The 27,749-nt window shown below is 48.3% G+C and overlaps 9 protein-coding genes across 9 annotated transcripts; 5 read left to right on the top strand and 4 right to left on the bottom strand.

Annotated features, from left to right (window-relative positions):
* Nucleotides 1-1,170: 1,170 nt before the first annotated feature.
* GIQ15_05002 (uncharacterized protein) lies at nt 1,171-2,126 on the top strand (the record flags this gene model as incomplete). Its single annotated transcript, XM_033552419.1, has 3 exons — nt 1,171-1,217; nt 1,394-1,428; nt 1,504-2,126. 3 exons carry the CDS (start codon nt 1,171-1,173, stop codon nt 2,124-2,126), a joined length of 705 nt encoding a protein of 234 aa, XP_033406149.1.
* A 1,615-nt stretch (nt 2,127-3,741) lies between these two features.
* GIQ15_05001 (mannan polymerase II complex ANP1 subunit) lies at nt 3,742-5,438 on the top strand (the record flags this gene model as incomplete). Its single annotated transcript, XM_033552418.1, has 3 exons — nt 3,742-4,462; nt 4,521-4,840; nt 4,899-5,438. 3 exons carry the CDS (start codon nt 3,742-3,744, stop codon nt 5,436-5,438), a joined length of 1,581 nt encoding a protein of 526 aa, XP_033406148.1.
* Nucleotides 5,439-7,217: 1,779 nt separating this feature from the next.
* Nucleotides 7,218-7,775, top strand: GIQ15_05000 (uncharacterized protein; the record flags this gene model as incomplete). Its single annotated transcript, XM_033552417.1, has 2 exons — nt 7,218-7,710; nt 7,762-7,775. 2 exons carry the CDS (start codon nt 7,218-7,220, stop codon nt 7,773-7,775), a joined length of 507 nt encoding a protein of 168 aa, XP_033406147.1.
* A 646-nt stretch (nt 7,776-8,421) lies between these two features.
* On the bottom strand, nt 8,422-9,606 carry GIQ15_04999 (uncharacterized protein; the record flags this gene model as incomplete). The annotated part of the gene is made up of 1 exon (XM_033552416.1): nt 8,422-9,606. The coding sequence occupies one exon, from the start codon at nt 9,604-9,606 to the stop codon at nt 8,422-8,424; it is 1,185 nt and encodes a 394-aa protein (XP_033406146.1).
* Nucleotides 9,607-10,847: 1,241 nt separating this feature from the next.
* Nucleotides 10,848-11,739, bottom strand: GIQ15_04998 (uncharacterized protein; the record flags this gene model as incomplete). The annotated part of the gene is made up of 3 exons (XM_033552415.1): nt 10,848-11,210; nt 11,276-11,505; nt 11,565-11,739. The coding sequence occupies 3 exons, from the start codon at nt 11,737-11,739 to the stop codon at nt 10,848-10,850; spliced, it is 768 nt and encodes a 255-aa protein (XP_033406145.1).
* A 1,213-nt stretch (nt 11,740-12,952) lies between these two features.
* On the top strand, nt 12,953-15,626 carry GIQ15_04997 (IBR domain containing protein; the record flags this gene model as incomplete). Its single annotated transcript, XM_033552414.1, has 4 exons — nt 12,953-13,440; nt 13,697-13,837; nt 13,916-13,971; nt 14,029-15,626. 4 exons carry the CDS (start codon nt 12,953-12,955, stop codon nt 15,624-15,626), a joined length of 2,283 nt encoding a protein of 760 aa, XP_033406144.1.
* Nucleotides 15,627-16,201: 575 nt separating this feature from the next.
* On the bottom strand, nt 16,202-17,011 carry GIQ15_04996 (RevA; the record flags this gene model as incomplete). Its single annotated transcript, XM_033552413.1, has 1 exon — nt 16,202-17,011. One exon carries the CDS (start codon nt 17,009-17,011, stop codon nt 16,202-16,204), a length of 810 nt encoding a protein of 269 aa, XP_033406143.1.
* A 1,056-nt stretch (nt 17,012-18,067) lies between these two features.
* On the top strand, nt 18,068-21,319 carry GIQ15_04995 (uncharacterized protein; the record flags this gene model as incomplete). The annotated part of the gene is made up of 3 exons (XM_033552412.1): nt 18,068-18,880; nt 18,939-19,468; nt 19,525-21,319. 3 exons carry the CDS (start codon nt 18,068-18,070, stop codon nt 21,317-21,319), a joined length of 3,138 nt encoding a protein of 1,045 aa, XP_033406142.1.
* A 344-nt stretch (nt 21,320-21,663) lies between these two features.
* On the bottom strand, nt 21,664-27,228 carry GIQ15_04994 (ankyrin repeat protein; the record flags this gene model as incomplete). Its single annotated transcript, XM_033552411.1, has 6 exons — nt 21,664-22,658; nt 22,739-23,742; nt 23,813-25,562; nt 25,624-25,942; nt 25,996-26,241; nt 26,299-27,228. The coding sequence occupies 6 exons, from the start codon at nt 27,226-27,228 to the stop codon at nt 21,664-21,666; spliced, it is 5,244 nt and encodes a 1,747-aa protein (XP_033406141.1).
* Nucleotides 27,229-27,749: the final 521 nt, after the last annotated feature.

Genomic DNA, 27,749 nt, shown 5'->3' with positions numbered 1-27,749 from the left:
GTCTTGTCATCATCGTACAGGCCTCCGTTGTATAGACGGTGCGAGCTATGATTCAATGTTAACGTTAATGTCGATAAGAATAAAGTTAAGATGAATATAGCTGCTAAAGCTTTATTTCATTGTTCCTTGAATACTCCGTATACAATATCCTTGACGATTCTATTAATATCGGCAAGATATGCTAAAAATATTTCAATTGGAATATCGACGAAGCTAGGAAGCAAGGGTAAGCGTATTGTTGACTTTCCGGAAATTATGCATGGGCCGTGGTCAGGCTTCATGTCGCTAATTCCGCCATCCAATTTCCTCGGACTGTTAGTCCAAAATATCGTCATCTAAATACTCCCTACGGCCATCTGGTCGACATAGCCGTTTATGTCCCTTAGGGTCTTGACTTCATAGTCCGTCTCGGCCATTTTACTCTTCCTCTTGATCTCATCAATATCCGTCTCCCTCGCCCTGATACATTTCTTCCGTATAGAGGGAATTATTACGCCCGCTTAGACATTTCTTGCTCCAGGGACCAATTGTTCTCTAACTAGGATGTTGGCACACCTTAGCAGGGGCTACTAGCTTGCAATTTAATATAGTTAACTAGTTGGTTAGCTGGTTAGTTATCATAATTGGTCAACCAGAGCTTAGGCCGGAGTATTGTATATTGGGCCACATGCTCTAGCTAGGGTTTAGATGTTAAAGTGGCTTGCATGTTACTGCAATCAAATCTGTTAAACCCATGTGTGGCATTCTCTCCCCCCTTTATGTGCAGTGTAGGCTACACAGGAAGAGAAACAAGTCGATTACAAGTTTAAAATGACACTCCTACCCTAACAGAGAAGATCACAGATTTCAGTCCCCATAAATCTATGATACCATAAAAGTAAGGTATATGTTTTTAGCACGTACGAATGGACATCTGGTATTAGGAGCCTGATTGTCGGGACCAATACAAGGCGCCCCCTGCATTATACCCGCGCTCGCTTTGATGTCGAATGGCAAATATCCTACGAATATTCTGTGGGTATGCCCCAATAGCTAGGTCTCTGCACTATTCAGATAATCAATTTGACAGTATCGGCGGGATATTACTATTGCATAGGGATCCCAGGGACGCCTACTTCTACAAAGCTTTAATTGAATTTAAAGAGACTGGTTTTATCTGACCTTTTAATAATGGATGCGAATGCCTTTATTATTATTTATATCGCCTACCTTCACTGGTACGGAGGACCCTGGACATAGAGACTAATGAGGACCTGGAATAGTTAACACACATAGATATACCTTGACCCCTGGCCGGCTAGATAACTGAATGCGGAGGTAGCTGGGTTCATGAACACAGGAACAGCTGGGGTGTTGGCTTGTACTGAGTACTTATTGACGCTTAAACCCCCAGTTCAGGAGGTTTCCCTTACTACTACTTTAAATGGGGTATATCGCCATATTCCCAAGCAAGATCTCCAGTCTCGATATTTCTGTCGTCTCTTGAGGCTTGACGTTTCCTAGAAATCGCCTTCTACAACTCTGTTCATGATATTTCCTACGCCATTCGTCACAGTCTCACCACACGAAACCCGATCTGGGGTTGGGTTATCTACCGCTGTTCGTACAAAGACGAGAAACTATGGACCAACGTCCTCTCGGAATGGAATCAAGCTGTCGACCGCTCCCGCGCCGAACAAATCCTACCATCAATGGATATGAAGATAGTTGAAGACCCTTCTCTCGAACGCGCGAGTAAAGAGGCCATCTGTGAACGTCACTACGCCTGGGCCGGATCTGTCGGCGGCACCGCTGGCATCGCCAACTGTAGGAACCTCTGGCCTCCGCCTCGCTACCAATTCGCTGTCTACGTTGACGAGGGCTCGCTGAAGAGCGTGAAAAACCACCCTGGGCCGCCTCGCAGGAAGGGGAAGCGAGCCTACGCTAATCTGCTACATGTAACGAACCATATGAACAAAGGAAGCCCTGGAGCGAGCTGGCCAGGTCGACCAATGGTGAAGGAGCAGTGGTGGATGAGAGTAGAGCTGGATAAATTGCCTGTGTATGCGTATGGAACGTTGTTCGACCCTGCGAATTGGTATGGGTACTATAAGAAACCGCCGCAGGTATGGAGATATTTTGATTGAATACCTCTGGTCGCCGTTCGATGGCCAGCGGACGTCCTGCGAATATTATGAATATTACTCGCGCTATGGACGCTACCGAGGCAGGATGGGGCTACGTGATATCCCTGTGAATATCTTTCATGTTTATTATCTTTTTGTTCCTGTATATTAGGCTGTAGGTAACTTCTTAGTTATGCTCGTTTAGGTGGTGTTAGTTGATCAGATAAGGATATCTAGTTGTATCTCGACAATAAGACGTCATGCAAACTGAGCCTTCTTCACGCCAGTGTATGCGCGAAGACACTGTCAGAACCTCTATAGAACATCGGGAGTTCTAGCAACTTTCTTTGATATTCCCGTGGTGATAACATACCCGGACCCTTTGCTCGGGGCAAAGTGCTTTCGATATGTTCGTGTCTTTTGCTTCGAGGCATATGGGAAAGTAGCCGAGTTATAACCGTAACCTCCCTGATACCGTATGAAAGTAGGAGTCTCAATTGACTTCACTACTCCCGATCTCTCCTTAGCCAGCTCTCAAATCATTATCATCAGGGTCAGCGATATAACGAAGTACTCCGTAACGTGCTTCAACATAGGCTACATGTTAAGAGCAACCGCGTTTATCCTTTTGTTGGTAGACCTGGATAGTCTACCAAGACAAGGATCCTCCTTTTAGCAAGCAAAGGACTCCATCTCAATCCACCAGGGTATCCGACAGCGACAGGGGCGTCTCACTGTTCTCCACGCGTTCTTCACCGGTATCATCTGTAGAGCTGAGGACTGCTATACTCGTCATGGTATCTCATTCACCTCCGGTAGACCAGAAACACATCCGGACGGCCGCCATGAGATATATATAGAGAGCAAGCCGTTGTATCTCCTCGTATCGCGTGCTGGGAGAGTTCTCTGTGCCGGTGATCGCCCCAATCACAATCTCCTCAATGGACCCTGGAGGGCAGATCGCTGTGCCACCCGTATCACCGAGTTTTCACCAGGCTGACACTGACAAGAGAGAATAGAGAGAAGAGAGGATAGAGAGAATATGTAGAGAGAAGCAGAGATACTCCGTAGATAATAGAGGTAGAGGTATATAAGGCTGACGGAAGAACGATGATCCCTGAAACAAGCTGAACAAGAAAAAACCCGAACGAGACAACGAACAAGCATCGAAATCGGCGGATACTTGCACCAACACCACCACCACCACCAGCTCAAACACCCTTCCACGACAGACAGACCGACAGACAAACAGTCTCTATATAACAGTATCTGTCGCTACCGTCCGTCGGTCTGCCGCATCGTCACAGCGCTTGCTTCTGCGCTCGCTGATCTTCGTCATCGCCCCCTTGTCACCCTTGGCAACTTTGTCCAGGGGGCCATCTGTCCCTTCTTCTGCACCGGATACTCGCAGCGTCGTCGTCGTTCGTCTTTGCCAGCTGTCAGCATCCCTCTTACACATGCAGTTCGCACCGGAGATATGAACAGGCATTCAGCCTTCTCCAATGGCTATACCGCTTCCCCCAAGCGGGAGAGCGGTACCTTTTCAATCTCCCCCCATCGGTAAGTCAGAGAGAGAAGAGGACTCGATATAAATTTGATGGCGGAGAACGAACCGCCCTACGAAACCTCCTTGACGATGTTGTCCAAGCTGACACCGTGGCCGACGTCTTACAGATTCCAACCTCGCTCTCAGCCGGCCCTTCGACGGCGCAGAGCACTCCTCCAGCGCCTCTTCATAGTTGGCGCCATCTCGATATGCGTCTTGCTCTTCCTCTTCCCGTCATGGCGGCCCACGCTGATAGGGACCGCCTCCCTCGGCCTCTTCTCGGCTGCAGACGACTTTCAGCTTGAAACAGTACGATATTATGACCTCTCTAACGTCGAGGGTACGCCCAGAGGGTGGGAGCGAGAGGAGCGTGTCCTTCTCTGCACACCCTTGCGAGACGCCGCTCCCCATCTGCCCATGTTCTTCTCGCATCTACGGAACTTCACCTACCCCCACCACCTGATAGACCTGGCCTTTTTGGTCTCGGACTCGAAAGACGACACCTCCGGTCTTCTCAGCAGGTTGCTGGAAGAGTTGCAGAACGATCCGGATCCAAAGCAGCCGTATGGCGAGATTTCAGTTATCGAGAAGGATTTCGGTCAGGTGGTGAACCAGGACGTCGAGAGTAGACACGGTTTTGCGGCACAGGCTTCTCGACGAAAGCTGATGGCCCAGGCGAGAAATTGGCTGCTTAGTGCTACTCTTCGTCCGACGCACAGCTGGGTCTACTGGAGAGATGCCGATGTCGAGACGGCTCCGTTTACGATTCTGGAGGATCTGATGCGACATAACAAGGACGTCATCGTTCCAAGTGAGTTTTTTTCCCTACGGTCTCTCCCCTTTGTGTTGGTGATACTAATAAAATTCAGACGTCTGGCGACCACTCCCCGACTGGCTTGGTGGCGAACAGCCCTACGACTTGAATTCCTGGCAGGAGTCAGAGACGGCTCTGGCTCTAGCTGACACCTTGGACGAAGACGCCGTCATCGTCGAAGGATACGCAGAGTACGCCACCTGGAGGCCTCATTTGGCATATCTCAGAGATCCCTTCGGTGACCCTGACATGGAGATGGAGATTGATGGTGTTGGTGGTGTCAGTATCCTGGCCAAGGCTAAGGTGTTCCGTGCCGGTGTCCACTTCCCTGCATTCTCCTTCGAGAAGCACGCCGAAACAGAAGCGTTTGGAAAGGTACGCGCTCCAGCATCACCCTGCATACTGATCACGAGCCTAACCCTGTTTAATATAGATGTCCAAGCGTATGAAGTTCTCGGTGGTCGGCCTCCCCCACTACACAATCTGGCATCTTTACGAGCCTAGTGTCGACGATCTCCGACACATGAAAGAAATGGAGAAGGAGCGCAAACTACGGGAAGCAGAGGAGAAAGAAAAGAAAGAAAAAGCCAAGAAGATTAAAGAACAGTTTAAGGATGCTAGCGTGGAGTCCGAAAAGGACAGCGTTGCCGTACATGATATCATGCAGAAGGATAAGAACCAACAGGAACTGAAGGACAAGGAGGCCAAGGAGAAGGCAGCCAAGGAAAAAGCAGCCAAAGAGAAAGAGGCCAAGGACAAGGCCAAGCTAGAGACTACGGATGACGAGCCTCAGGGCAAGGCTGAGAAACCAGAGAAAAAGACACAACTCCTGCCGCCCAAGGAACAGAAATCAGACGACACCAAAGGTAGCACAGACAAACTAAAGGAGAAAGGGAAGGACGATACGAAGAAAGGAGAAGCTCCCGCTGCTGCAGCAAACGCGAAGGATAATAAGAAGAAGCCCGCCCAATGATCGATCGTCCGCCGCATTTTAGACCCCAGCATTAGACTTGTGAGCTCGAACCCCTACTCTCCAACCGCGATATTTGCTCAATTCATATCACTAACTTCGTCTTCAAACAGTTCTTCCAAAAAAAACATTCCTGGGTTTTTACTTTTCCCCCTTTTTCTTCTATTTCAGCAATTTTTTGTCTCCATCTTGATTATATCCTTTTTACAACATTTAAACCAGCAAAAGGAGCGCGAGGCTGGCGATCCCCTAGCAGTGTGATGCATATCACTGCGAGTCGACACCACTTTCTACTTCCCCTCACGCTTCCCTACCGCTGGATGTGGCTGATCTCCATCTTTTCATGTTCCCAATTATTGATTTATTAGATGATCTCCAACCATGGTGTTCAATTTCCATTTTACTTTTTTCTTGTCCTTTTATTTTTTTTTTTCCCGCTCGACGTGGCGCTACTCGCTCGGGCTCGAATGCAGCTGATACTATTATCATTCGGGGCTGTGACTGGTTCAATCTTAGCGATACTGTCTTGGAGTCGATGAAGCTATCGTCCCACCACTACGCTTTGACACGACGCCTCTGTCTCTCGACATTTCAGGTCATGGTTTTTCTCTTTGCTTCTGTCGTTTCCTACGACTCCGACTCGTGTGGCTGATTTTCGATGTATATCTATGTAAATCTTGTTGGTCTTTTGATTCTTTTTCTATCCTCGTCTCCTCGCTCTTAACTCCATGGTGTGTGTACGGAGTAATTGGGCTTTCACCCATCCCTCCGCCCATTCTTATATGCTTGCATGATCCCTCTCGTTCTAGCTGGTTGTTCGTCGTCTGCTTCTCGCCTGTTGGAGTCAATTTGATATCTTGCGCCTATCAGTCCAGTGGCACTGGCTGCTAAAATTAACTATCGTCTATTCACTGCCTTATGCACGAGCCGTAGTCACAAGCTGTAGTCACCCGTAGAGCGCATTCTCATTTCGAAATCAAATAGCTGGCTTACGAATGCCTCGAATGGAAAAATGTTAATGTACTGTTAGACTTATTTAAGCTCATCCAAGTACGGAGAACGTACCCCGCCAACCTCGTCGCGATCGCATTCAGCGCCACGCCCATAGTCAACCGGACCAGCGCTTGCAAAGAGGACCAATATACTAATCGAGACAGTATATATCTTTTCCTTTTTCCTCCCCCGAACCTGAGCAGTCACATCTTTCTTTATGCAGGCTTCCGTCTACGCCCCGGCGATGGTAGACAGGTAGAAAGAGTATGGACATTCGCTTCACGCATACGGAACCACAACAGCTATTCAGACTCCTCGAGCTTCCGTCAGAGCTGCTAGGCCTGCTAGAATCAGACAATCCTCCAGAGTACGTATATGATGTCACCTGCTCTCGTTTCCTGCAATGAAAACACCCTGGAAGTGATGAAATCTGCCTCCTGCCCACTTTGTATCCTTGTTCACGGTACCTTGATCGCGCTTCAGAATTTCCTGCTCGCTGCTTCAACATTCTAGAAAATTCCAAGGCTGAGACGTCCTTTTTTTTTTCTCTACACCTCTAGGCTGTACTTAAAGTCGTCTACTACATCACAGAGTCCCGCATCATCATCATCATCAAGAAGCGGGACAGCGCAGTCCGAGTTCGTTCATCTTTGTACACCTACAAAGACATTCTCGCTACGACAAGTTAACTCGTCCAATTCAATTTTCTTAATCAAGCCCTCGACGGAGAATTCAGCTACTACCAGCTCGTCCGGAGACACCGTCACGGCCATCGCGCAGTGCAAGTCGATGCTGGAAGTCCAGAAAATGGAGGCCGGAGATAGCGCACGGCTCGCCCTTTTGGCCGCGCTCCAGGTCTACAATGAGAGTGATATCCCTATAGATGAGAGACCCGAAGACGATGACTGCCGTCTAAGTACTTCGGAAATTATACAGGAGAGATCAAAGATCTTTGCTGATATCCCCTTTTCGGTTGCTGAGTGTGAGATGGCATGGACTGATATATGTGCCTTTGTTCATAAAAATAAAGAGACTGGAGTTATAACGTGCCATCGACCTTCGGCGAGAGCGAAGCTGATGGCGTGGGAGAAGATGGTGGAGGGAGCTACGCTGCATGGTATCGACCTGGGGAAGCAATTCCTTGTTGAAGACCTGTGGAGTGCCGTTATCGAGGAGGCCGAGCATACAGTGATCGATGAATACCCCTTTCCCAGAACATTGTTTGACGCCATCGTGCGTAGACTTTTGGATGATTCGTCAGACCTTGACGCGACCCTGAAATGTATGCTTGCTTCCCGGCTGAAATTATGAAATTTACGACCCATGCTAACAGACACTCTCGTTTAGGGGCAAATTTTGACCAAGACAAGACGGCTGCTTGGACAGGAGAAGTGATCCTGGAAGCATCTACATCTACTCCAACATCTATACTGAATCTTGAAGCATATACCAGTGACTGGAAGGATTTATTGCCAGAGCAATGGAGAGGGGACGCACATATTGACAAGTTGAATGTAAGTCTCGCTAAAATAAAATAAAATACTGCTTTCCTCCCAACGGTAAAAACATGCTCAGAAATGCTAACACGAAGCTGCTGGGGCTTTAAGAAATCTTGCTATCGACAGCCCGAGTCGACGACTATCTGTTTCAAGCCAAGCCATAGTTATTAGTACATTCATGAAAGGGAACACGAACGGAACGGAACGGGATGACTTGTGGAGGGCGAAACGGTAATGGATAATTGGGGGACCTCCGGATATAACAAATGAAACGACTTTCTCATAGCCTCTATAGCATTTCTGCGCTTCTCTAAACAATTGCAACAATATTAGAAAAAAAGAAAAAAAGGGGACGAAGAAAGAAGAATTGACTTCGACCGCCAACCCACCCTGGTATCTTTCGACACATTGCGTACCTTTGAGATGATATAAGATAGAGAAAACAAAGGGGATGACAGAACCCGTTAAATCATCAGCACCGTTAAATCGTCAAGTTAGCACCAGCCGTATCTCTCGTTCAAGTGCCACTCAACACTATCTCCATACCCATGCTGGTTGCCGTCCCACTTCAGACAGGGGATGCTGTCTTTCTCCCGGTGAGTTTCTACAGCGTTGGCGTCAGCAGTCAGGATGGCCTTTGTGACCAATGGGGATGGATTCCAGATCTCGACATGGTCCATCTTCCATTCCTGAGCTTCAATTTGGGCACGACGCAAGATGCCTGCCAGAGCTTCAACAACAGCCTCTTCCTCTGCTGGTGACGTAGGCTCTTCGTACTGGGTTCGAAGGATATACAAGGTGCAGTCCTTTTGCGTGGCCCCGTACTTTTTGTTCCAGGTCACGAATACCTTTCGGCTCGGGACTGCTGCACCTTTCACTCGGACTTCTCCCTTCTCTGAACGGAGAATGCGAGAATAGAACTCATCTCGGGCCCAGTGCCAGGACATATGGGCATAGTCTGGAGGGAAAGCCATGACGGCCTGGGACGCCATGGACGCCTCTCTTAGTTTCTGCTTGTGGTGCTCGATGACTGGTTCAGAGCACATATATTCATGCACATCCTCGCGGGACATATCCTTGACTATAGTCATGTCAACGCTCTTGGTTCTGCCGTTCGCACTCCCATTCGCCGTCTGAGCAGCCCCTGGAGCCGGCGCGAGAGTGAAGTGGGATGAAGGGTATGGGTGCCATCCATGCGCAGCATAAAAGGACTTGCCGATATCCGAGTACAGGACTGAGAACAGACACGGCTGTCCCTTCTCCTGCTGCCAGGTGTCTAGTATCTTGGCCAGTTCTATGATCATCCGCTTAGCATACCCGCGTCCTCGGTGCTCTGGCCGACAGTAGACACTCCCGACTCCATGGGAGATGACCGTCTCGATGTTCCCATTGTACGCCAGGAATGTTTGTTTGGCGATCGACTCGCAGCTGCTCAAGATAGGACGACCATCTGGAGGCAGGGTGCGGTCAACCAGGACCCAGCATGTCATACCGCCATCCTTGACCATGTCCTCCTTTATCAGGAAGTCCTCACGGGCGATATACTGGTCCATACTCAAGGGACCTTTCCACGCCAGCCCATTCGCGCGTATGCTCTCGATCCGCTCAGCCGGGGTGGCCACTACAAGCGTGATATCCGGCGAGTCTGAGCTGAGAAGGTGATGGTCGAGTGAATCCATGGTGGCGGCGTTCTTTTCCTTTCTTCCTTTGCGTACAATCCGATCTCAGCGTTGAGGTGGTTTTTTTCTCTTCTGCAGGCCCCCTGGTGCAAGATCTGGAGGGCTGGTAGGGTGAAACGAGAAGCTTGTTCTGCCTTTTATCTGCTGTTGGACGGGTTGGATAGATTGGCAGCCGGGGAGGTACCTGGGGTTGGAGAGTGTATATATAAACGAAGGCCGCGAGGAGGATTGGTTCCGATGGGCTAGAGAAATAAGCCTACCGGACTTATTCAGCATCCTTGTTTGCATGACGTTCTTTGGCTGGGAACGCCGAAGCATCTCTCGAGTTGGTGTATATCTACACGACGACCCCCTAGCCCCCTACGCCCGCCCACGCCCTTTTCCCACCACGCATTCCCCCCCGCGCCTTAATCGAAATCCAAGGATGTCTTAATACGGGTTTTGCCATCTTCCATGGGTCAAACTGCCGGCTGGAAGCGAAGGCATCCGGACGCTGCGAGCGCCAGAGTGGAGATGGAGATTCGGCCTAGAGGATGGATAGGTACTTGCCCCCCTCGCTAATTTGTATGCGGGGGCAAGTACCTATCCCGGCGATGACCGCATAACGTCAGGAGTGCTGAGATCCAGCCCTGGGATCGGACGCTGGGCAGGGTCCCGTGACGCCAGCACCGGGCTTTTTCTTCGTACCACGGTCTTACCGGCCGTCTTACAGCTAGTATGATATCCGATTTCTATAGGGCACGACGATGCAGCGTGATCAGGGTGAGCTGTTGGCTGTCAAATGATATCGCGGCCTATAACATCAGCGGGATCTCAGAGGCAGGGGACATCTCGGCCTTCGGGTGATTATCGCTCTCATTCTCTTAAAGTCGTGTATCGGTGGGAGCGGATTATGATTAAGGCTAGTTAGTCGATGCAGAGACTCAGCCAGCCTACGGAGGATTCCGTAGTTGTTTCTTCTATTGTTAAACTGCATTATTATATCAGTGTAGTTCAACTTCTGTGTATTCAACTTCTCGATGTAATATATTGTATGGTGGTTACAGATGGTACTGTCACGTGGTATTAGTTTGAGCCTGGTTCTTCGGATGTTACTCCTGAGGCTCTGATAGGTTGGCCATCTGTAGACTCGTTCTTATTTAAAGGGGAGATATAGAGCACTACAGACCATCCTTCTCGTGACTGGAGTAGTCGCGTGCGGTGGCCTACGGTATTCATACGTCCAGTGATAGGCCGCCTGCTTATACATGCCACCATGGATCCTCTAAGATTTCTTCCATGGTGGCTCTCTTTGACGGGTCAAGATTTGTCAGTCTTGACAGCATTCGCTTTGTCTCAGAGTCGAGATTGGGGTAGTCATTCTCCTCCCATTTCGAGAACCGCCCGGGACCAACAGGGCCTCCGTCGTCCATGGTCGATTCCGATATGACCATCATGACCTTGCCCCAGTCCTCATGCTGGACATGGGTGACTAGTCCGGCCGGGACTGGTCCAAAGAAGGATATCAAACGGCCCATGATCTCTAGCTCAGGCTCAACCCCATCCCTCTTCAACTGCTCAAAGTCCGGGTGCAGCGTTTCGACGCCGGTGGTGGTGAAGAGGCACTATAAGCATAAATTGGCAACATCCTTGTAGAATACACCTTAACGAAACCCATGTGTTCACTTACCACAAGCCCATAGGAAAAGACGTCGGATGCTTTGCCAATCCCCTGTCCTGTCTGCGCTTCTGGACTGCGCCACATTACATTCCCTAATTTGATTCCCTCCGGAAGTCGTAGAAGCTTGTCACCTTTCAGCTTCAACGAGCAATCTAGATCACCCAGCACCACTCTTTCTGGCTTTAGCTGACCGTGTTCATCGCGGCTATAATCAATCATAACATTGTCAGGTTTAACATCTAAACATGTGTTCGTCAGTTATAGAATTTTGGCCTGATATCACTGGTAGATGTATTACCAATATGTATCCAGTTCTTTGCATGAAACTCCTTTAGCGATTGCCCAAGTTCCCGTAGTATCCACTTCCTTGCCTCAATAGACAAACTCGGGTTTTTCATCACGAAAGAAAGTAAATTGTCACTAAAGTACTCATAAATAAGAACCTTTTCGGCTTTATTATCGTCAACATGCATCCGCAGGTGTCTATTTTCTGGAAACTCTTATTTGAGCTGCACTGATTGCTCGAATATCGAATCGGATACACGCTTTAGCACAAAGTTTCGATCCCCGGAGCTAAACCATGGGTTAACCATCATAAAAGAGGGTGTATGTGGGAGATTTCGGCTCACCGTGCCAGATAGACATTGAGATCCGGTCGTTTGGGATTATGTTTGAGTACCTTATCCCGAGCATACTTTCGGCCAGAGCGACCAACGAGTGTCGATGACATCCTCACGCCTCTAATGCAGGCGCGTGCAAGATACATGTTTGTCCTTGATGACCAGCCTGTTGCTTCAACTTTGCTTCAGGCTTTGGTTAACACTTACCTCACTGGGATTACTCATCAAAGAACTTAAAAGCCCTGATCACCTGATCAAGTCATGTGAGCTACTATTTATGTAACAGCGCTAGACGATATATGGACTAGTCTTATTTATGCAAATCTTGGCATTGAAATCGTTTATGCCATCACGTGATTAACATTTTCCTTCGACGTCGAAAGAACAAACAGCGACGACTTCAAGCCGGACACGAAATGAAGGCGAAAGAGATGATGAAAACTGGAGCTTTGCAAGAGATATCTATCGGCTGTATAGAATCTACATGTTGAGGCATTTTCTGACTCTCGCATATGAACGATTTAGCCATCCTTTCCAACTCTGGTTGTTTTGTTAGTCTCAACCGTGGATTACCCGCTCGTCCTCCCTCTCCTCTTACATCATACATTCTAGGGCCAGGAGGATATGCCGGATGCATCCTGAGTTAGCAAAGAATGTGCAAATATCTGCTGAAGTAACCCTCAACGCTGCCGGTGCAACCTTGATTCCTGCTGGCTGTTCGCCGGTAATCTAGGAAACGCACCAGGAAAGCCTTTGGCCTCTACCGAAGAGCGGAAACCTGGCTTGGGTCGACTACTTTTTTCCCAGGGTAACTTGGCCTTTTTTTCTTTCGCTCGGCTCCTTCAGTCATGCGTTATATTCCTTCTTCAACGGGAGGAGTTAGATGTTTCTGTGATCTATCTCTTCCTTCTACCTACATTGCCCTCTTAGTATTCACTCTAAGTCACGTACGCCCGAGTTTATACATTTCCACACGTACATTACCGTGCAATATTGCATGAGACGCCTTGCCATTTCTCCCTCTTCTATATAACCTCTTCCTTTGATTCTTCACGCACTTTATACGATGCATAAAAGCTTGCGTAGGCTGACATGCAGCTTGCTAGAAGGCCCTGCACCCGGCGACGAGATGAAGCGGAAACGTTCATCATACAACGATGACGTTGACACATCCCATTCTGGCGCGCGTGAAAAGGCCACACTCAAGGCTGGAAATACTGCTGGTGATCGAAACTCCCTTAATAACGGCTTCAACCCAAGTTCAAAGGGCCGTGCCTCGAATTCAAGCACGACACCAGAGTTCTTAACACAGAATATTCTCACTTTGTTCCCGGATATCTGCCCTGATTATGTTGCGACCCTTTACAAAAAGAAATCTACAGGAAAATCGCACCCATCTGAAGATGTCCTAATCAATGCTATCTTGGAGGGGGAGTCATATCCTACTTTGAGTGATACAAAACGGCGCAGACTTGCCGAGAATAAAGGCGAGAGGAAAATTCGCTGGGGTGATGGTGATAAAGTCAAGAGAGATTCACGCTATTGGAAATCATGGTAAGTCTATTTCTCCTACTTCTTTATCTCCTTGGGATCCCAGCCCAGGAATCTCCAGAACTCTCCGATTGCAAGTTCCGTAGCGCTTCTATGAAGGCTAGTTCCGTTTAGTCTTTGATTTATAGGCGGTTGCCGCCTCTTCTTCACTTTAAAAATTGTTGCCTTTGATACTCTGGTTGATATCCTGGGAGGATATTTTACCGGTTCTCAGGCTACCTATTCTAGCTATGTAAAAACGAAGCCTAACCCACTTTAGTACGTCACTTTTGAAGCTCGACTTTCCCCAGGTGCCACTGGCGTACGCGACCTATGTTCTGAATGAGAATCGATGTTTGTATGGAGCATATCTTGAGCTCGATAAAACGGAAGCTGCTTACGAAACTTTGAATCCTAAGCCGTATGCAAGGGAAAAAGTTTGCAATAACGCAAGAGATATGACTCAAACGGAGGGAAAAGACGTGGCTAAACACCATAGCAAAGACATAAAACGCGAGCTCCAGGATGCAAGAGAGGAACGGAGGCGACGTACAGGTATGAGTTTATACTTGTCTTTCACCTATCCTTTCTCATGACTGACATGTTTTTTAGTTTCACGAGCCCTAAAAGAACAGGAGCTTGAACGAGAAGCGAAAAATATTGCCGACCATGCTGCCATAGGCGGGCTGGTTGAATGCGGCTGCTGCTATGAGGAGACGCCTCTCAACCGGATGGTATCATGTAGTGTCTCAGATACCCATTTGTTTTGCAAGAGATGTATGAAGTCCAACGCAGAAAGTCAAATCGGCATGATGAAATTCGAAATCGTTTGCATGGACATGGGTGGCTGTGTGGCAAAGTTCTCCAGGAGTGCTTTGGTTGAATCCATTGGAGACGCCCTAGTGAACAAGATTGATGATCTTCGACAACGTGATGAGATTGAGAAAGCTAGCATTGAAGGCCTTGAGGAATGCCCATTCTGCGAATACAAAGAAATATACCCCTCAATCGAGGAAGACCGTGAATTCCGCTGCCTTAAGCCAGGCTGTGAAAAGGTCAGTTGCCGTAAGTGCCACGGACTATCGCATATTCCAAAAACTTGTGAAGAGATGAGCAAGGAGAAACGCGTACCAATGCGCCAGAAGGTCGAGGAGGCGATGAGTGAGGCTATCATTCGGATCTGCCCCAACCAAAAATGCAAAACTCCGATTATCAAGGAGTATGGGTGCAATAAGATGTGTTGTACGAAATGTAGCACACTCATGTGTTATATTTGCAAGAAGGATATAACTCAGGTCGGATACCAGCACTTCATTGAGGTACCATCGTGGGCTAATGCCCCAGTGACCGGCAAGTGCATGCTTCATGATGGCCTGACGGCGAGCAGACACGATGATGAGGCACTTCAGGCTCGTCAAGCGGCACTTGAGAAAGTGTTGAAAGAAAATCCAGACCTCAAGGAAGAAGATATTGATATTGAAGCCCCGAAAGCTCGCAACCCCCGAAGAGCTCATGATGCAGCTATACAACTCCCCGAAATTCCTTTCGACTTCTTCCCAGGCGTCGTACCACTACCAGGTAACGTACCACTGCCGCAACCACTGCCGCAACAACAACCTGCTCGCGAGGCTGTGCAGCCACGAGCTCGTAATTATTTGCCTCATCATCCGCCTCAAAACCAGCGCCCACAACCACCACTGAATGTGCCTATGCCTATGCCTATGCCTATGCCTATGGAACCAATGGCCCAGCTCGCTATGCAACGGCACGCACAGCTAGCAGCAGCCCAACAGCGTCTACAAGCCTGGCACCGTAGATATGGCAATGGGCCTGCTGTTCATCTTGATGCAGGGTACCATGCACTTGCACAGAATCAGTTAGACAATCATCAGAGGGGGCTACTAAATCCACAAGTCGGTATGCCGCTCGCTCAAGGATATATACATGCTGTCCATGGCAACAACAACCCTCTACACATCCGGCAAGGGCTCGGCATGGTGCTACCGCAGAACCTTCCCCCCGGTCAACCTCTCCATGCGCAAAACCCCATCCATCCATATCCGCCACAGGTACGCGCGCCTGACAACCACGGAAGTCGGCCTGGAACTGTACCGGCTCCTCCCACCGATCAGGGCTATGGCCATGCCCAACAGTTCGTCGTGCATTATGATCGCAATGGTCAGCTCCATGCTCAACCTTATGGGCGCTGATACTACTAGTGACTATCTAGTTTCTATTGTTCCAGTGTTTTTCTCTCTTTTTTTGTCCTGCATATAGACATACGGCGGTGTTACGGGCATAAAGAACTCTTGCTGTTTTGTTGAACTTATTTGATTGCATCCTGCTTCTGATTTTATCTTTACTAAGCTGTTGGATGAAGAACGGAGTTGTTTTCACCCCTTTCCTTCGTTCTCTTTTATTGTTGACCCGCCTTTTCATTACTACTCTTCTTACGGTCCGTTAAAGCGTTCGGACTGAGTTTCGCATGGCATCCCGGTTATTTGCATTAGGGCCTAGGCGTTTCTCCTGTTTTTCATGAGGCGGCTAATACTAAACATAGCATCTTTCCTTTTCCTTGGAAGGGGCATTTGGGCGTTCTATTGTAGTGTGGCTATGATCTCAATTCACACTGATGGCGGCATATTGTAATACAGAAAGGAATAGACACATCAGCGATATCATACCAAAACTTGAAATGTAAAAGGCATTAGATCTAATGTATTTGTATGACAGGTGTCTTATCTCAAGACAGGGCTAGATAAAGAAATATTATTCCGTTAATAGGTCAAGTCGCTGGCCTGTTAATGCCATTTAATGCATCGAATTTGCTTTTGGCCTCTTCAATCCAGACCTCGAGCTTCATTTCTCCCGCGTCGATGGAGCGGACCGGTACTGTCTTGCCATGATGTGATTTCTGCCCATCACTGGTATCCTGGCTGTTCAGCCTATCAAACGACTCTGGCTCCGCGGCTATCCAGAGTTGGTCGTCCCTGTTCATTCCAGCCGGTGCATCGGCGTCTGGCCGTAGAACGATGTGTAAAGTTGGTATATACTCATCGTCCGGAGGCAACGAGGCTAGCCTCGCACAGGAAGAGGTAAGCCGAGTGAGAACTGTGCGGAACTGCGCTTCTAGATCAGCCTGCGGTGGCGGAGGAGCTATACCTGCACCTCCCTGTAGACGCTGCTGCCTAGAGCTCTCAAACGGAGTGTGTATATCTGCAGGAGGAACCTGTGGCATCTGTGCTAGGTCAAATGTATACTTTTCCATCGGCCGGTTCGTTGACACTGATAGAATAACGACTGCCACCGCAGCAACGGTAGATTTGAGCAACTGGGACTCGACGGCAGCACAAGCGTCAGTGACCCAGCTGCAGACCTTTGGGTGACGTGACTGGCGAACTGGATGGTTGAACTGCCGAACAGACAGGAAAGTCGGCTGCGGGTATATGGAGCGCAGGTACAGTATCTGGTGTATGCTGACTGCGAGAAACGACGAGAGTGAAGAAGCCAAGGCCGCATACGTCTCCGGCAGAGGTCTCCGCGTGCGTCCATTGTCCGAATTGTCCATATCAGCCGGTCTAACCAGCTCTGCCATGCTATTGAAGAGATGTTGAGGTCCGATATAACCAGGCAGTCACTCCCTGGTCATTCCCCGTCGAGAACGCCTCTCTCACGCAAGACTGTAGCCTCTGACTAGCCCATAGAGCGGAGAAAGAAGAAGAACCCGAACAGAATAAAACACCAGAGACAAAAGGCGAAGCAGAGAGGAAACGCGATGTCGGTTATATCCATCACGTGACACCAGCGAAGCGCGTATATAAAAAGAAAAGCGAGAGGAAAAAGGAGAAACATCTCAGAGTCGACAACGTCCCAGGCAGAGACGACGATATAAAGGCAGCAGGACGCTTCTCGGTCACCTGGGCCGTCGATAATGGCCTTCATCATCACGAACCCCCCGCAGTCTCTGGCCGCAGTCCACATATCAATGCCAGGCCTAAACCTTCAGCCCCTGTCGCAGTATGGGTATGGGGGCTGGTTGTGAAGCCTGTATGAAGCCTGGATGTCATAGGGCGACTCCAGGCAACACCAGGCCGGCAGGGCGCTTCCAGACTGCCAAAATAGACCCTTACTCGTTACTCGTTGACTCTTTGACTTGTTTACGGTGTTCGTCTGGTGTTCTTCGTGTGTTCACCATGGTTGGCGAAAGTGATACCGGTATACAGGAATCTGTCTACACAGATCAAGCCGGACCATGTCAATCGGTCTCAGGCGGTTCATCAGACATCCCGCAGTGATTGACAGCGCATGGGATGTCTTTACAATACTGTCGTCATAGGAGTCCCTGGCTTGATTCATGCATGAAGCTACTGGAAGGGAATTCGATGCCCTAGGAGATGTTATGTAGACTGTAGACATAGAAGTAGAAGTACTCCGTAGATGTATAGTTAAATATCTACTTGTATGTCTTGTCAATTTTGTACTGATAGCGGGATTCGGCGTTAAAGGTTGCCCCGCCAAAAACGCCCTGGGTAGTTAAACATCTCGAACTCGCTTTATAGAAAGACATCGCGGTTCAACAACCAACCCATGCAAGGTCAACCCGGCCTCTTCTCTCCGCTCCCTGCTCGCTCAAGGCAGACAAGGCATCACCATGGATCAAGAGCTCGTCCAGCTTCTCTCTGATACCCAGAACGCCGCCGCAGACACTCGAAAGACCGCGGAGTTGCGCCTGCAGAGCCTCTATTCGAACGAGAACTTCCCCCTCTCCCTCGCCTCGATTGCGTCCCATAACTCGGTTCCTGTTCCTCTCCGGCAGTCTGCACTGGTCGTTCTACGTACCTTCATCAATTCGGCATGGTCCTCGCAGCTCGACGATTTCAAGGGCCAGGTCCTCGTCAACGACGCGAACAAGGCACACCTCCGACGCGTTCTACTTGAACTAGCTACCTCTCCGGAGCAAGATGACCGCAAGGTCAAGACTTCAGCGAGCCTAGTCGTCAGCCGTATCGCCAGTGCTGATTTCCCTGACGAGTGGCCCGAGATCCTGCCCACGCTGCTCCAAATTATCCCCAATAGCACAGATGTCCAGCTACACGGCGCCCTGAAGGTTCTGTCAGACTTGGTGGAGACTGGCTTCAACGAAGAGCAGTTCTTCAAGGTGGCTAGGGAATTGGTGTCGACGGTGTTCAGTGTCGCGACGAATACTTCGCGGAAGCCGATATTGCGAGCACTGGCCGTTTCGACCTTCCGGGCATGCTTCGACACGCTCGAGATGGTCATTGAGCAGCATAAGGTCGAAGTTAGGCAGTTTATGGACGAGGCGTTGAACGGATGGCTGCCATTTTTCATTGCTACGATCAAAGAACCACTCCCGACTATGCCGTCAGAAGAGGATGAGGCCAGTGACTCCCCGATTCCACAGCAATGGCGCGGCGTTATTGCGTTGAAATCACAGGTTGTCAAGGTATGTCCTTCAATAAAAGTACCTTTTTCGTGCTGTGAAATTGCTAACTTCAATTTAGACGATTATGAAAGTCCGAACTGTCCTGCCAGCTCTACTTACAACTCACAGCACGACTCTCTTCCACACCATCTGGACTGAGCTGACAACCATTCAAGACGCGTATCAGCAGCTTTACATTCACGACGAGAGACAAGGGCGTCTTGAAGATGCAGATAATCTTCCATATACGCTTGACTTCTTGGTATTGGAGGAATTGGACCTCATGCAGGCCTTGCTCCGTGCACCACCTGTCAGAATCGAACTAGAGAGTCAATTGAAACTGGCTGGAGCTACCGCAAGTTCCTCGAGCTGGCTGCCAGAGATGATGAAGCTTGTTGTATCCTACGCTCAGATTACGACCGAAGAGGAAGGCCTCTGGGATATTGATGTCAACTTATATCTTTCCGAGGAAACCTCTGTTACTGCCAACTACACCCCTAGAACTTGTGGCGGTGACCTTGTCATCAGACTTGGCGAGTGGCTCAAGCGTACTGCGGTTGATGGGCTCCTTTCGTACACGAACGGTCTCTTCTCCGACCCCAACACAGGGTATGTCTCCTCAAAAGTATTAAAAATCCACGTTCATTATAGCTTACCTTATTTAGATGGAAATACCGTGAATCTGCCCTCTTCATTCTCAACCAGCTACTTCGCGACTTGAGTGACGTGGATCAGACCATTTCCGTGGACTTGGCCACTGGTTTCAACGAATTTGTGAAGTTTTGTATTCAGCAGGATGAAGTTTTCCTTCGATCACGAGGGTACCTTGTCGCAGGTATTATTGCGCGAACGGCCGGGGAGGGCTTTTACCAGTCTGCAGTGCCGTATCTCGAAGCTGCCGTTAAAGGCATCCGAGATGACCCCTCAGAGGTCGTTAAAGTCTCCTGCATTCGTGTCTTGCAAGATTTCTTGCCCGCTTTGCCTGCAGCCACGGCAGCACCGTTCCAAGTACCAGTTCTGTCGATACTCTCAGACTTCATTTCCAGCCACGACCTTCGTGATTTCTCTGAAGGGGATGACCTCAAATTCACCCTTGCAGATACTCTACGTGACACCATCATGGTCGACGCTAACATCGTCCTCTCATCGATTGCATTAGACGTACTTTTCAACATTGCAAGTGCCGGTGCAGGGAATTTCCAGTTAGCCATGATCGTGACGGAAACATTCGAGCAGATCGTGCAACATATCGCTGTTCAAGGGCCCGAGGCGTATATTAGTCTGTGCGAGAAAGTGCTTCCTCCTTTGACTGGCGCCATTGATGTTGGAAACATGACACAGGAGAATTCGTTGACGAATTTGGCCACGGACCTTTTGCGAGCTCTGGCCGAGAATGGTCTAGAGCCACTCCCACAGGGCCTGATTGCGACGGTACTGCCGAAATTGAATCGATTATTACTCGGATCAGGTGACAGCGAACTTCTTCCCACCGCAACGCTGGCCGTGAAGCATATGCTGGAGCACGACCCAATCCAGTTCTTTGCCTGGCAAGACCCGCAGACTGGAAAGGGGGCAGTTGAAACTGTCCTTATCATCATAGATCGCCTTCTCGGCTCAGCTGTAGATGACAACGCCGCGTCTGAAGTTGGTGAACTTGCTGCGGAATTGGTTGAGAAGGCGGGTGCTGAGAAACTAGGTCCATATTTACCACAACTTCTCCGTGCTGTTGCCCAGCGACTGGCTACGGCAGAAAAGGCTCAGCTGATCCAAAGTCTTATCCTTGTTTTTGCACGACTATCTCTGATAAACGCTCGAGACGTCATTGATTTCCTCGGCCAGCTTGACATCAATGGCCAATCTGGTCTTCACGTCGTTCTGGCTAAATGGCTCGAAAACTCTGTCACCTTCGCTGGCTACGATGAGATCAGACAGAATGTCATTGCCCTGTCTAAACTCTACGAACTTGACGATCCCCGTATCGCCGAGATACAAGTCAAAGGCGAGCTCATTATTCAGGACACGGGCAGGATCAAGACACGCTCCCAATCCCGCAAGAACCCAGACCAGTACACCGTTATCCCAGCGCCATTGAAGATCATCAAAGTCCTCGTTGAAGAACTTTCCTCGGCATCGGGTGCTCGAGATATCCGAGGTGCTGCTGCTGGTGGCTTAGCCAGTGGTGAGCTCGATGATCTCGAAAGTGATGACGAGAATGACGACTGGGAAGATCTTCCATCTAACAACATCCTTGACCTCGGTCTTGGTATCACAAAGCAAGAGTTGATGGGTTTTGGTGCTGAAGACGACGATGGCTCTCTCGCTATGCGACAGCGAGATGATGAGACACAGGCATTTTTGACCCAGTTCTTCACCGAAAATGCTCCTAAGCCAAGATTCCAGGAGATTTTTGCTGCGCTGAACCCACCTGAACAGGGTAGATTACGGAGCCTGTCCTCTTGAAATTACTTCCCTTAATTTACCCGTGATGCAATACATGAATTAACGAAGTGTCTGATAAGGAATTTTTTAAAGATAGCATGAAATACAGAATTCCCCTTTTTACGTGTTTTTAACGAGTATGTTCGATAACTGCTTGTTATTTCAGGGTATCGATGTAGTGAAAATTTGCCTAAATAGTCTCCGCGTGCTAGACTATTGGGATGGGATAGGGTCCTGTACAATGCCCCAAACATAAGCCTCACTGTTATAACTATTCAATATAAAGACTAAAAGTAAGAAAATGTAACAGATTGGTAAAATTGACCGTCCTCCTTTTGCAGGCTCCGTACTCCATACATGGAGTACTATCGGTGCCAATCGTACCATTTAGAAACCTCATCGTCTCCCTCAATATTATTATCCAACCTTCTCCTAAATCGTGGCTTAACTCGTGTATCCACCCGCTTTGCAACGTCGTTGGCTTCAAACAGGCTAACAAGCTTCCTCTTTCTGTTCGTTTCTTCAGTTGGCACGAAGCTTAGACATGTTTTATAAATGGAAGCGCGGCCCCTTCCTTTCTTAGTCTTGCCGAGAACAAAGAATTCGGGCTTTTCTGCAAGAATAGCTGGAGTATACAATAGGTTATGTGAGCTATAGTATCGATCTGCCATCGTAAACGTGGGAAGCTTTGGTGGGTCGGATGTGGCCTTGGTAGCCCAGGCATCCCTCGCCAGCTCCATCGGGGTACTGCCCGTCGAGTTCTCCCGTGTAAGTAGATCTGGACGGCGTTCTAGCATCAGTTTAAGTAAGTATGTTTGTTGACATCTAACGGCGTTGTGAATGGGTGTATTTCCAGCTCCGTCAAGCAGTTCGAGATGAGTTTGTCCAGTGGGTTCAGCAAAGTCAAGTAGTAACTTTGTGACCTTGAGCTTCTCATCACCCACTAAACCTTGGCCACCTGCTGTTAAGCTATGTATCCAAGAAGCGAAGGGTGTAAGTGCCCCCGGCTCATCTGAGGAGCGGGCCGTAAGGAGGGAAGAGAGTAGACGAGGGTCCAGAAAATCAAGGAGAGTCTTGATCGGTTCCAACTCCATTGGATATAATTTTCCGCCATTTGGTCGGAGAAGTATGTGGAGGATGTTATTGCCCTTAATGTCACGGGCTTCCTGGTTGGCACCGGCATCGATGAGAATTTTGGCGAAACGGCATCTCTGTTTGGAGAAGGCGAGAAGCAAAGGTGTATATCCTTTGGGAGATTTCGTTTCAAGACAATTTGGAAGATTGTCTACGATATATTTGACGAGTCTCGTAGACTCGTCGTTTTCTCTAGACAGAATAGCACAATGCAGGAGAAGATCATCTAGCCCTTCGAGTTAGCGCTAATCATAACAAGGTATTATCATCATATATTAAACGAGGGGAAGACAGTGTGCAACTCACTCCTTAAATTGAGCCATTTTTGGATGGATCCCTCAATTCCATTGTCTATTTGAGCTAGCTTCCTCAGCCTCTTGTCTTGTTTGTTGGAATTTGCATAGTCCATGTAATGTCGTTTAGGGGCTGTACTGAGTAACCACTCTACGGCACTTAGGTTCCCATAAACAGCTGCCCGAAGAAGAAGTGGAGCTGACTTATCCTGTGCGGCTGTAGGAGCTTCTTGGCCAGCAGCGGCAGCCCAGTCCTCACGTTTCTTCCCATGGATTGATAAACCTTGGTAATATCGAGACTTGTTTTTGAGAACAATTCCACTTTCCTCCACAAATTTGTTGAGTGGCAACCCAGCTCCAGTTCGACTGATAATCTCCGCAAGGAATCGAGGCTGACCACATTGTATTGCTTTATCAAGATGGTGGTCAGATAATAAGGTATAAGAACCATTCTCCACCCCACTAATGACTTCAGATTGTCCAAGGTCAAGGAGGAATCTTAACAAGTCGATATTATCATTCACGATGGCATGGTCAAAAAGATCTGGATTACTCCAAACATTAACCTTGCAGTCTTCGTGGTCTAGAAGTAGACCGATCTTGCAAGGCTTTTGCAAGACTTGAAGAGGCGAAACGTTACTCTCTGCCTTGGTAGCCGTCTCGCCGATATTATCAATAGTGAATTCATCGCATATCTTTTCGCCTGTGATTGCAAGTTCGCCTTCACACGAAACATCATCGTTATCGGGATCGTTATCGGAATAGTCGCTTTCATTATCTGAGTCCATCCTAAAGGTCTTTTGAGCAGGAACCTCTGGTTTGTATTGTGCCCGCACAATTTGAAGAATGGCTTTTGCGACATCGAGATGGCCCCGCAGAACTGCCAAAGAAAATGGAGAAGCTCCGGTACTATCGCTCACAGCAGCTGAGAGAGGAGACATATCCTTATTAGGACCCCACATCTCTAACGTCAGTAATTTGATGGTCTCAAGGTCACCCAACCATGCAGCTTCGAACCTATATATTTATCAGCATCAGCAAATATATTTAACATAAAGATACACCCTATAGATAAGTCAAGACTCACAGTTTTATATAGCCTTTTTGCTTCTCATCTGATAGATCTGGAGCATTAAAAATGAATTCGATTTTGAATGGCTCGCGCTTCCATGGATTGTTAGTTCGCCACCTATGCATATATTCGGAACCATCAACATCTGGATATAGTTCCTTGAATGTTTTGGCCCCTTTCGCAACCAATGCCGACTCAAGAGCTTTAAAGTCGTGGAGAAGGGCTTCAACCGCACATTTCTTCTCTTCGAGGCCCTTGAGGTTCTCAGCCTCTTTTATCTTACTTTCATAGCTCTCCTGCTCCTTTTTGAACCTAGTATTTTCCTCTTCCAAGCGTGCCTTGGCAACACGCATTTGATAGGTCCCTTCTTTGTAGGGCGATAGGTAACTTTCATCACATTCCAAGGGCAATGGTGGTTCTGCGCCGGAGCTTTCCTTATAATCGCGTAATTGCCAGGTTTTAATGGCGACAAGATCTAACAGCGACTCTCCTTCCTTGTTTCCATAACAATATTTCGTATTGAGTAGCGAGTATCCAGAGGCGGAAAGGGTATTTGGATCAGCTCCTCGTCCCAACAGATGTATTGCAACTAGTGGTTGATCCGTCAGTATAGCAATTACAACGGGCTGCGAAACGTTTCCTTGGAATTGCGCTAGGTTTTGTTTCGAGTCCGAGTTTTTTAGGCTGTCCCATCGAAGTAGAGCGGATTTCATGTAGTTGCCAAACTCAATGTTTACCGATGCACCAAGATCAAGTAGTTTCGTAATGGTGGTAGTGTTTTTTGCCTTCACGGCGACTGTTAATGCAGTTTCTGCGATGGGATTGTAGCTAATACCATCAACAGTCACATGATCAATTGCCCTTTTGACGGCAGGAGAATCGTGTTTTGCAAGGGTATCAAATAGCTCTGGATAGGGTGAAGCAGCAAAATAGTGCAGCGGAGTTTTTCCAGTTATCTCTGCCTGGGCCGGAGTAGCACCCAAATTCAGGAGTACCTCTGTCATGTTGATAGCCTTCTCAAGAGGTAGTCGAAGGGGTAAAGTAAGAGGAAGGATTGCGCGCAGGCCCCTGTGAAGTTCCTTCAGCTTGATGGGAAGGAGTACATCCGCCCCATAAGAAGAAACGAGTTCCTTCACAACATCTGGATGATTGTGGATAATAGCGATATGCAGGGGAGAAGCCTGACTGTCCCAAGCTATGGCGTTGATATCTATAATATCTGGCTCAGATGCTTTGTCGTCATCAGGGACGTTGTCCTCCTCGACTTGCTCTGCGTCATCCTTTTTAACGTCAACAAAAGAGCCCGTCACGAAAGACATCTTGTCATCCGAGTCCTCTGCATTTTCGCTGACAATTTCTAAGTCATCCGCACCCTCCATATCGATATCTTTGACGTTGTTGACCGAATCTTGTGGATTTTTCGCATCCTTACGTAGCTGGTCTTTCTTAGCTTCTTCTGCTTCTTCATTTTCTGCACTCTTGTTGAGTAGAATTCGGATAATCTCGACGTTGCCACGTGCGGCTGCAAGATGCAAAGCCATTCGACCATCAGCAAGGCGTGCAATGAGCCTTGACCCATTGTCAACGAGGCACTGGACAATCTCTGGTGTAGATACCATTGTTGCAAGGTGTAAAGGAGTTCTTCCCGTATGATCACGACGATAAGGGTCGGCGTCCTCCTGCGCAAGCCATTCCCGAACCGTTTCAAGGTCATTATCGACAATTGCTTGGAAGAGCCGAGTGGTATTTCCGATATATGCCATTTCTATGTTTCTTGTCAGCCACCCTATAAAAATTGTTCCCAGGTATACTATGTGTATATTTACCAGTCCAGTCTGTTTCAGTGATGGGGTTGAAACTTCCGATTGCCTGCCTGCCAGGATCATCTTTGATGAAGGAGATCTCTCCCGATATGTAGATCTTGCTTTCCGCTTCCCATATCTCCTCTTCCTCTGGAGTAGTCGGCTTTGGGCAAGAACCACAGCAATCTTGGATAATATCCTTAACATCCCCAAAAAATACAGGGTGTCGATGAAGGTTAACGTCCCGTTTCTGATTGTTCCACTCAGCATTCAACAACAAGTCGTGTGTGTATAAAAGCTTCTCGATTTTTCTTGCGTGGAACTTCTCCCCGTATGGGATCGTCTGTAACGGAATAAGTATGCGTAGGAAGCAGTTTGGAACCACGAAAAGCTCACAATTGTATGATAATCAGATATTTCCTCTTCATCCACCCAATCTGCTACTTCATCTTCCCAATCATTTTTAATATTTCCTCGTAGTTTTCTCATGTTTCGTCGTGAATTGGTAATCAGAGGTGGGCGGCCACGTTCCAGACGTCTTTGCTCCATATACATCTCTCGATCACTTGGAGTTGGCAGCCGTTCTAGAACCAAGAGACGAGCCAATCCAACTGTCTTCATAAAGCTCCTCTCAAAAATTGTCTAGAAGACGTTATTAGCCATGTTTTAAACGCGGAGGCTAAGTCAATGACCACTTACAGGGTCAATGCGAGAGCGATCTAGTTCAGGCCAAAACACCTCAAACCCGCGATGTGAGTATTTTGATAGACGATTCTCATAAGATGGGGAGCGTCTTGTGAGGTCAATTCTATTCGCCTGGGTCATAAGAGCGGCGACTGCGCGAGGTGCAGCATAGACGTTATGGCCATCATAGGCCACACAGGCGCAATCAACGTCAAATCCAGTAACAATTTCTGCAATTGATTTGTAGATCCGCAAAACTATCTGGACATGACGAGTAGGGTATTGGGACACAATGGTAATGGTATTCTTCGTCCTGACAGATGTTGTTTCGTATAAGATTGAATCCTTTATCTTTTGTTCCATTTGTTTGATTTTTTCAATAGCCTGTTCTTCATTCAACCCGTAAATGAAGAGATCAACGTCGGAGGCAGGAGCGAATTTTTGGTGATAGAAGTGACGAAGTTGTCGCTTTGATTCATTATACTCTTCCGGCACTGGGAGAAGAGCAGACACGACAGAGCTTCCGGCAGCCACGACATTGCTCCAATCGAGATCGCTTAGAGAGCTCTCGGAGAACAGGTTGAAGTTGGTTTGGAACTCTTTAAACGTAGTCACGATAGCCGGAGAACCATTTGGTTTGCGATCCTCATCCTTGAGGGATAGGATATACTTGTCACTAACTTCCTTTGGCTCGGATCTCAAGTCTCGAGCCTGAACAAGGAGATCCGCAGTGCCATCACCATCGTACAATGGCACCAAATTGACATGATTGTCGGCCAACAGAGCGTTAGTAGGCTCCTGGGCGAAAATCTGGCGCAACACCGAATCGTATTCATTGTACGGTTTGAGTAGCTCTCCGACTGGGGTATCACGGTTAGATTTGATGTAGCTCAAAAGGCCAGAGTGTTTCGCCGGCACGGGAGGAAGGGGTGGTATAGAAGACATGGCTGAACTCGAAGCTGCGGTATAGTAACGAGAGATGAAACAACGATACGGAGAGGTAAGGAAGGTTCTCAATGGACGAATTGAACGGACTGAGCAAGGAAACAAGCTTGATGGAATAATTCTCTTCATAGACACCCATCAAGCGGCTTCTGCTCCTTTATATATACGTCCACCGCTGTCGGTGTTGTCGACCATCTGAAGTTTGGACCTTTCGCATCTTCCAAGGCAGCAATGGCCCTAAACCACGTGACATTGTTGGAAGCAGTTCGGATTCGTGGTTGCAGCCTTGGGCTAATGCATCAGGGGCCAGGGATTGGAGTATTTAGTGCCACGACAGCCTGGAGAGGACCCGGTTTTGAGTTGATACGACACCCATGATACGGTGTTTTAAGCGGGCGCAACTGAGACAAGGTTGAGGCTCAAAGCTTCCGTCTGGCAGACCATGCTTCCAATTCGCGAATAGGGGAAGGCAAAGTCAGAGGGCGCTGGAGAAGCTCGATGTATGTAATACCACACGGCTA

Source organism: Arthroderma uncinatum (assembly GCF_011692745.1).
Source record: "Arthroderma uncinatum strain CBS 119779 chromosome Unknown scaffold3, whole genome shotgun sequence".
Lineage (NCBI taxonomy): Eukaryota > Fungi > Ascomycota > Eurotiomycetes > Onygenales > Arthrodermataceae > Arthroderma > Arthroderma uncinatum.
The sequence above is the reverse complement of the archived record's forward strand: the minus strand, read 5'-3'. Positions and strand labels throughout refer to the sequence as shown.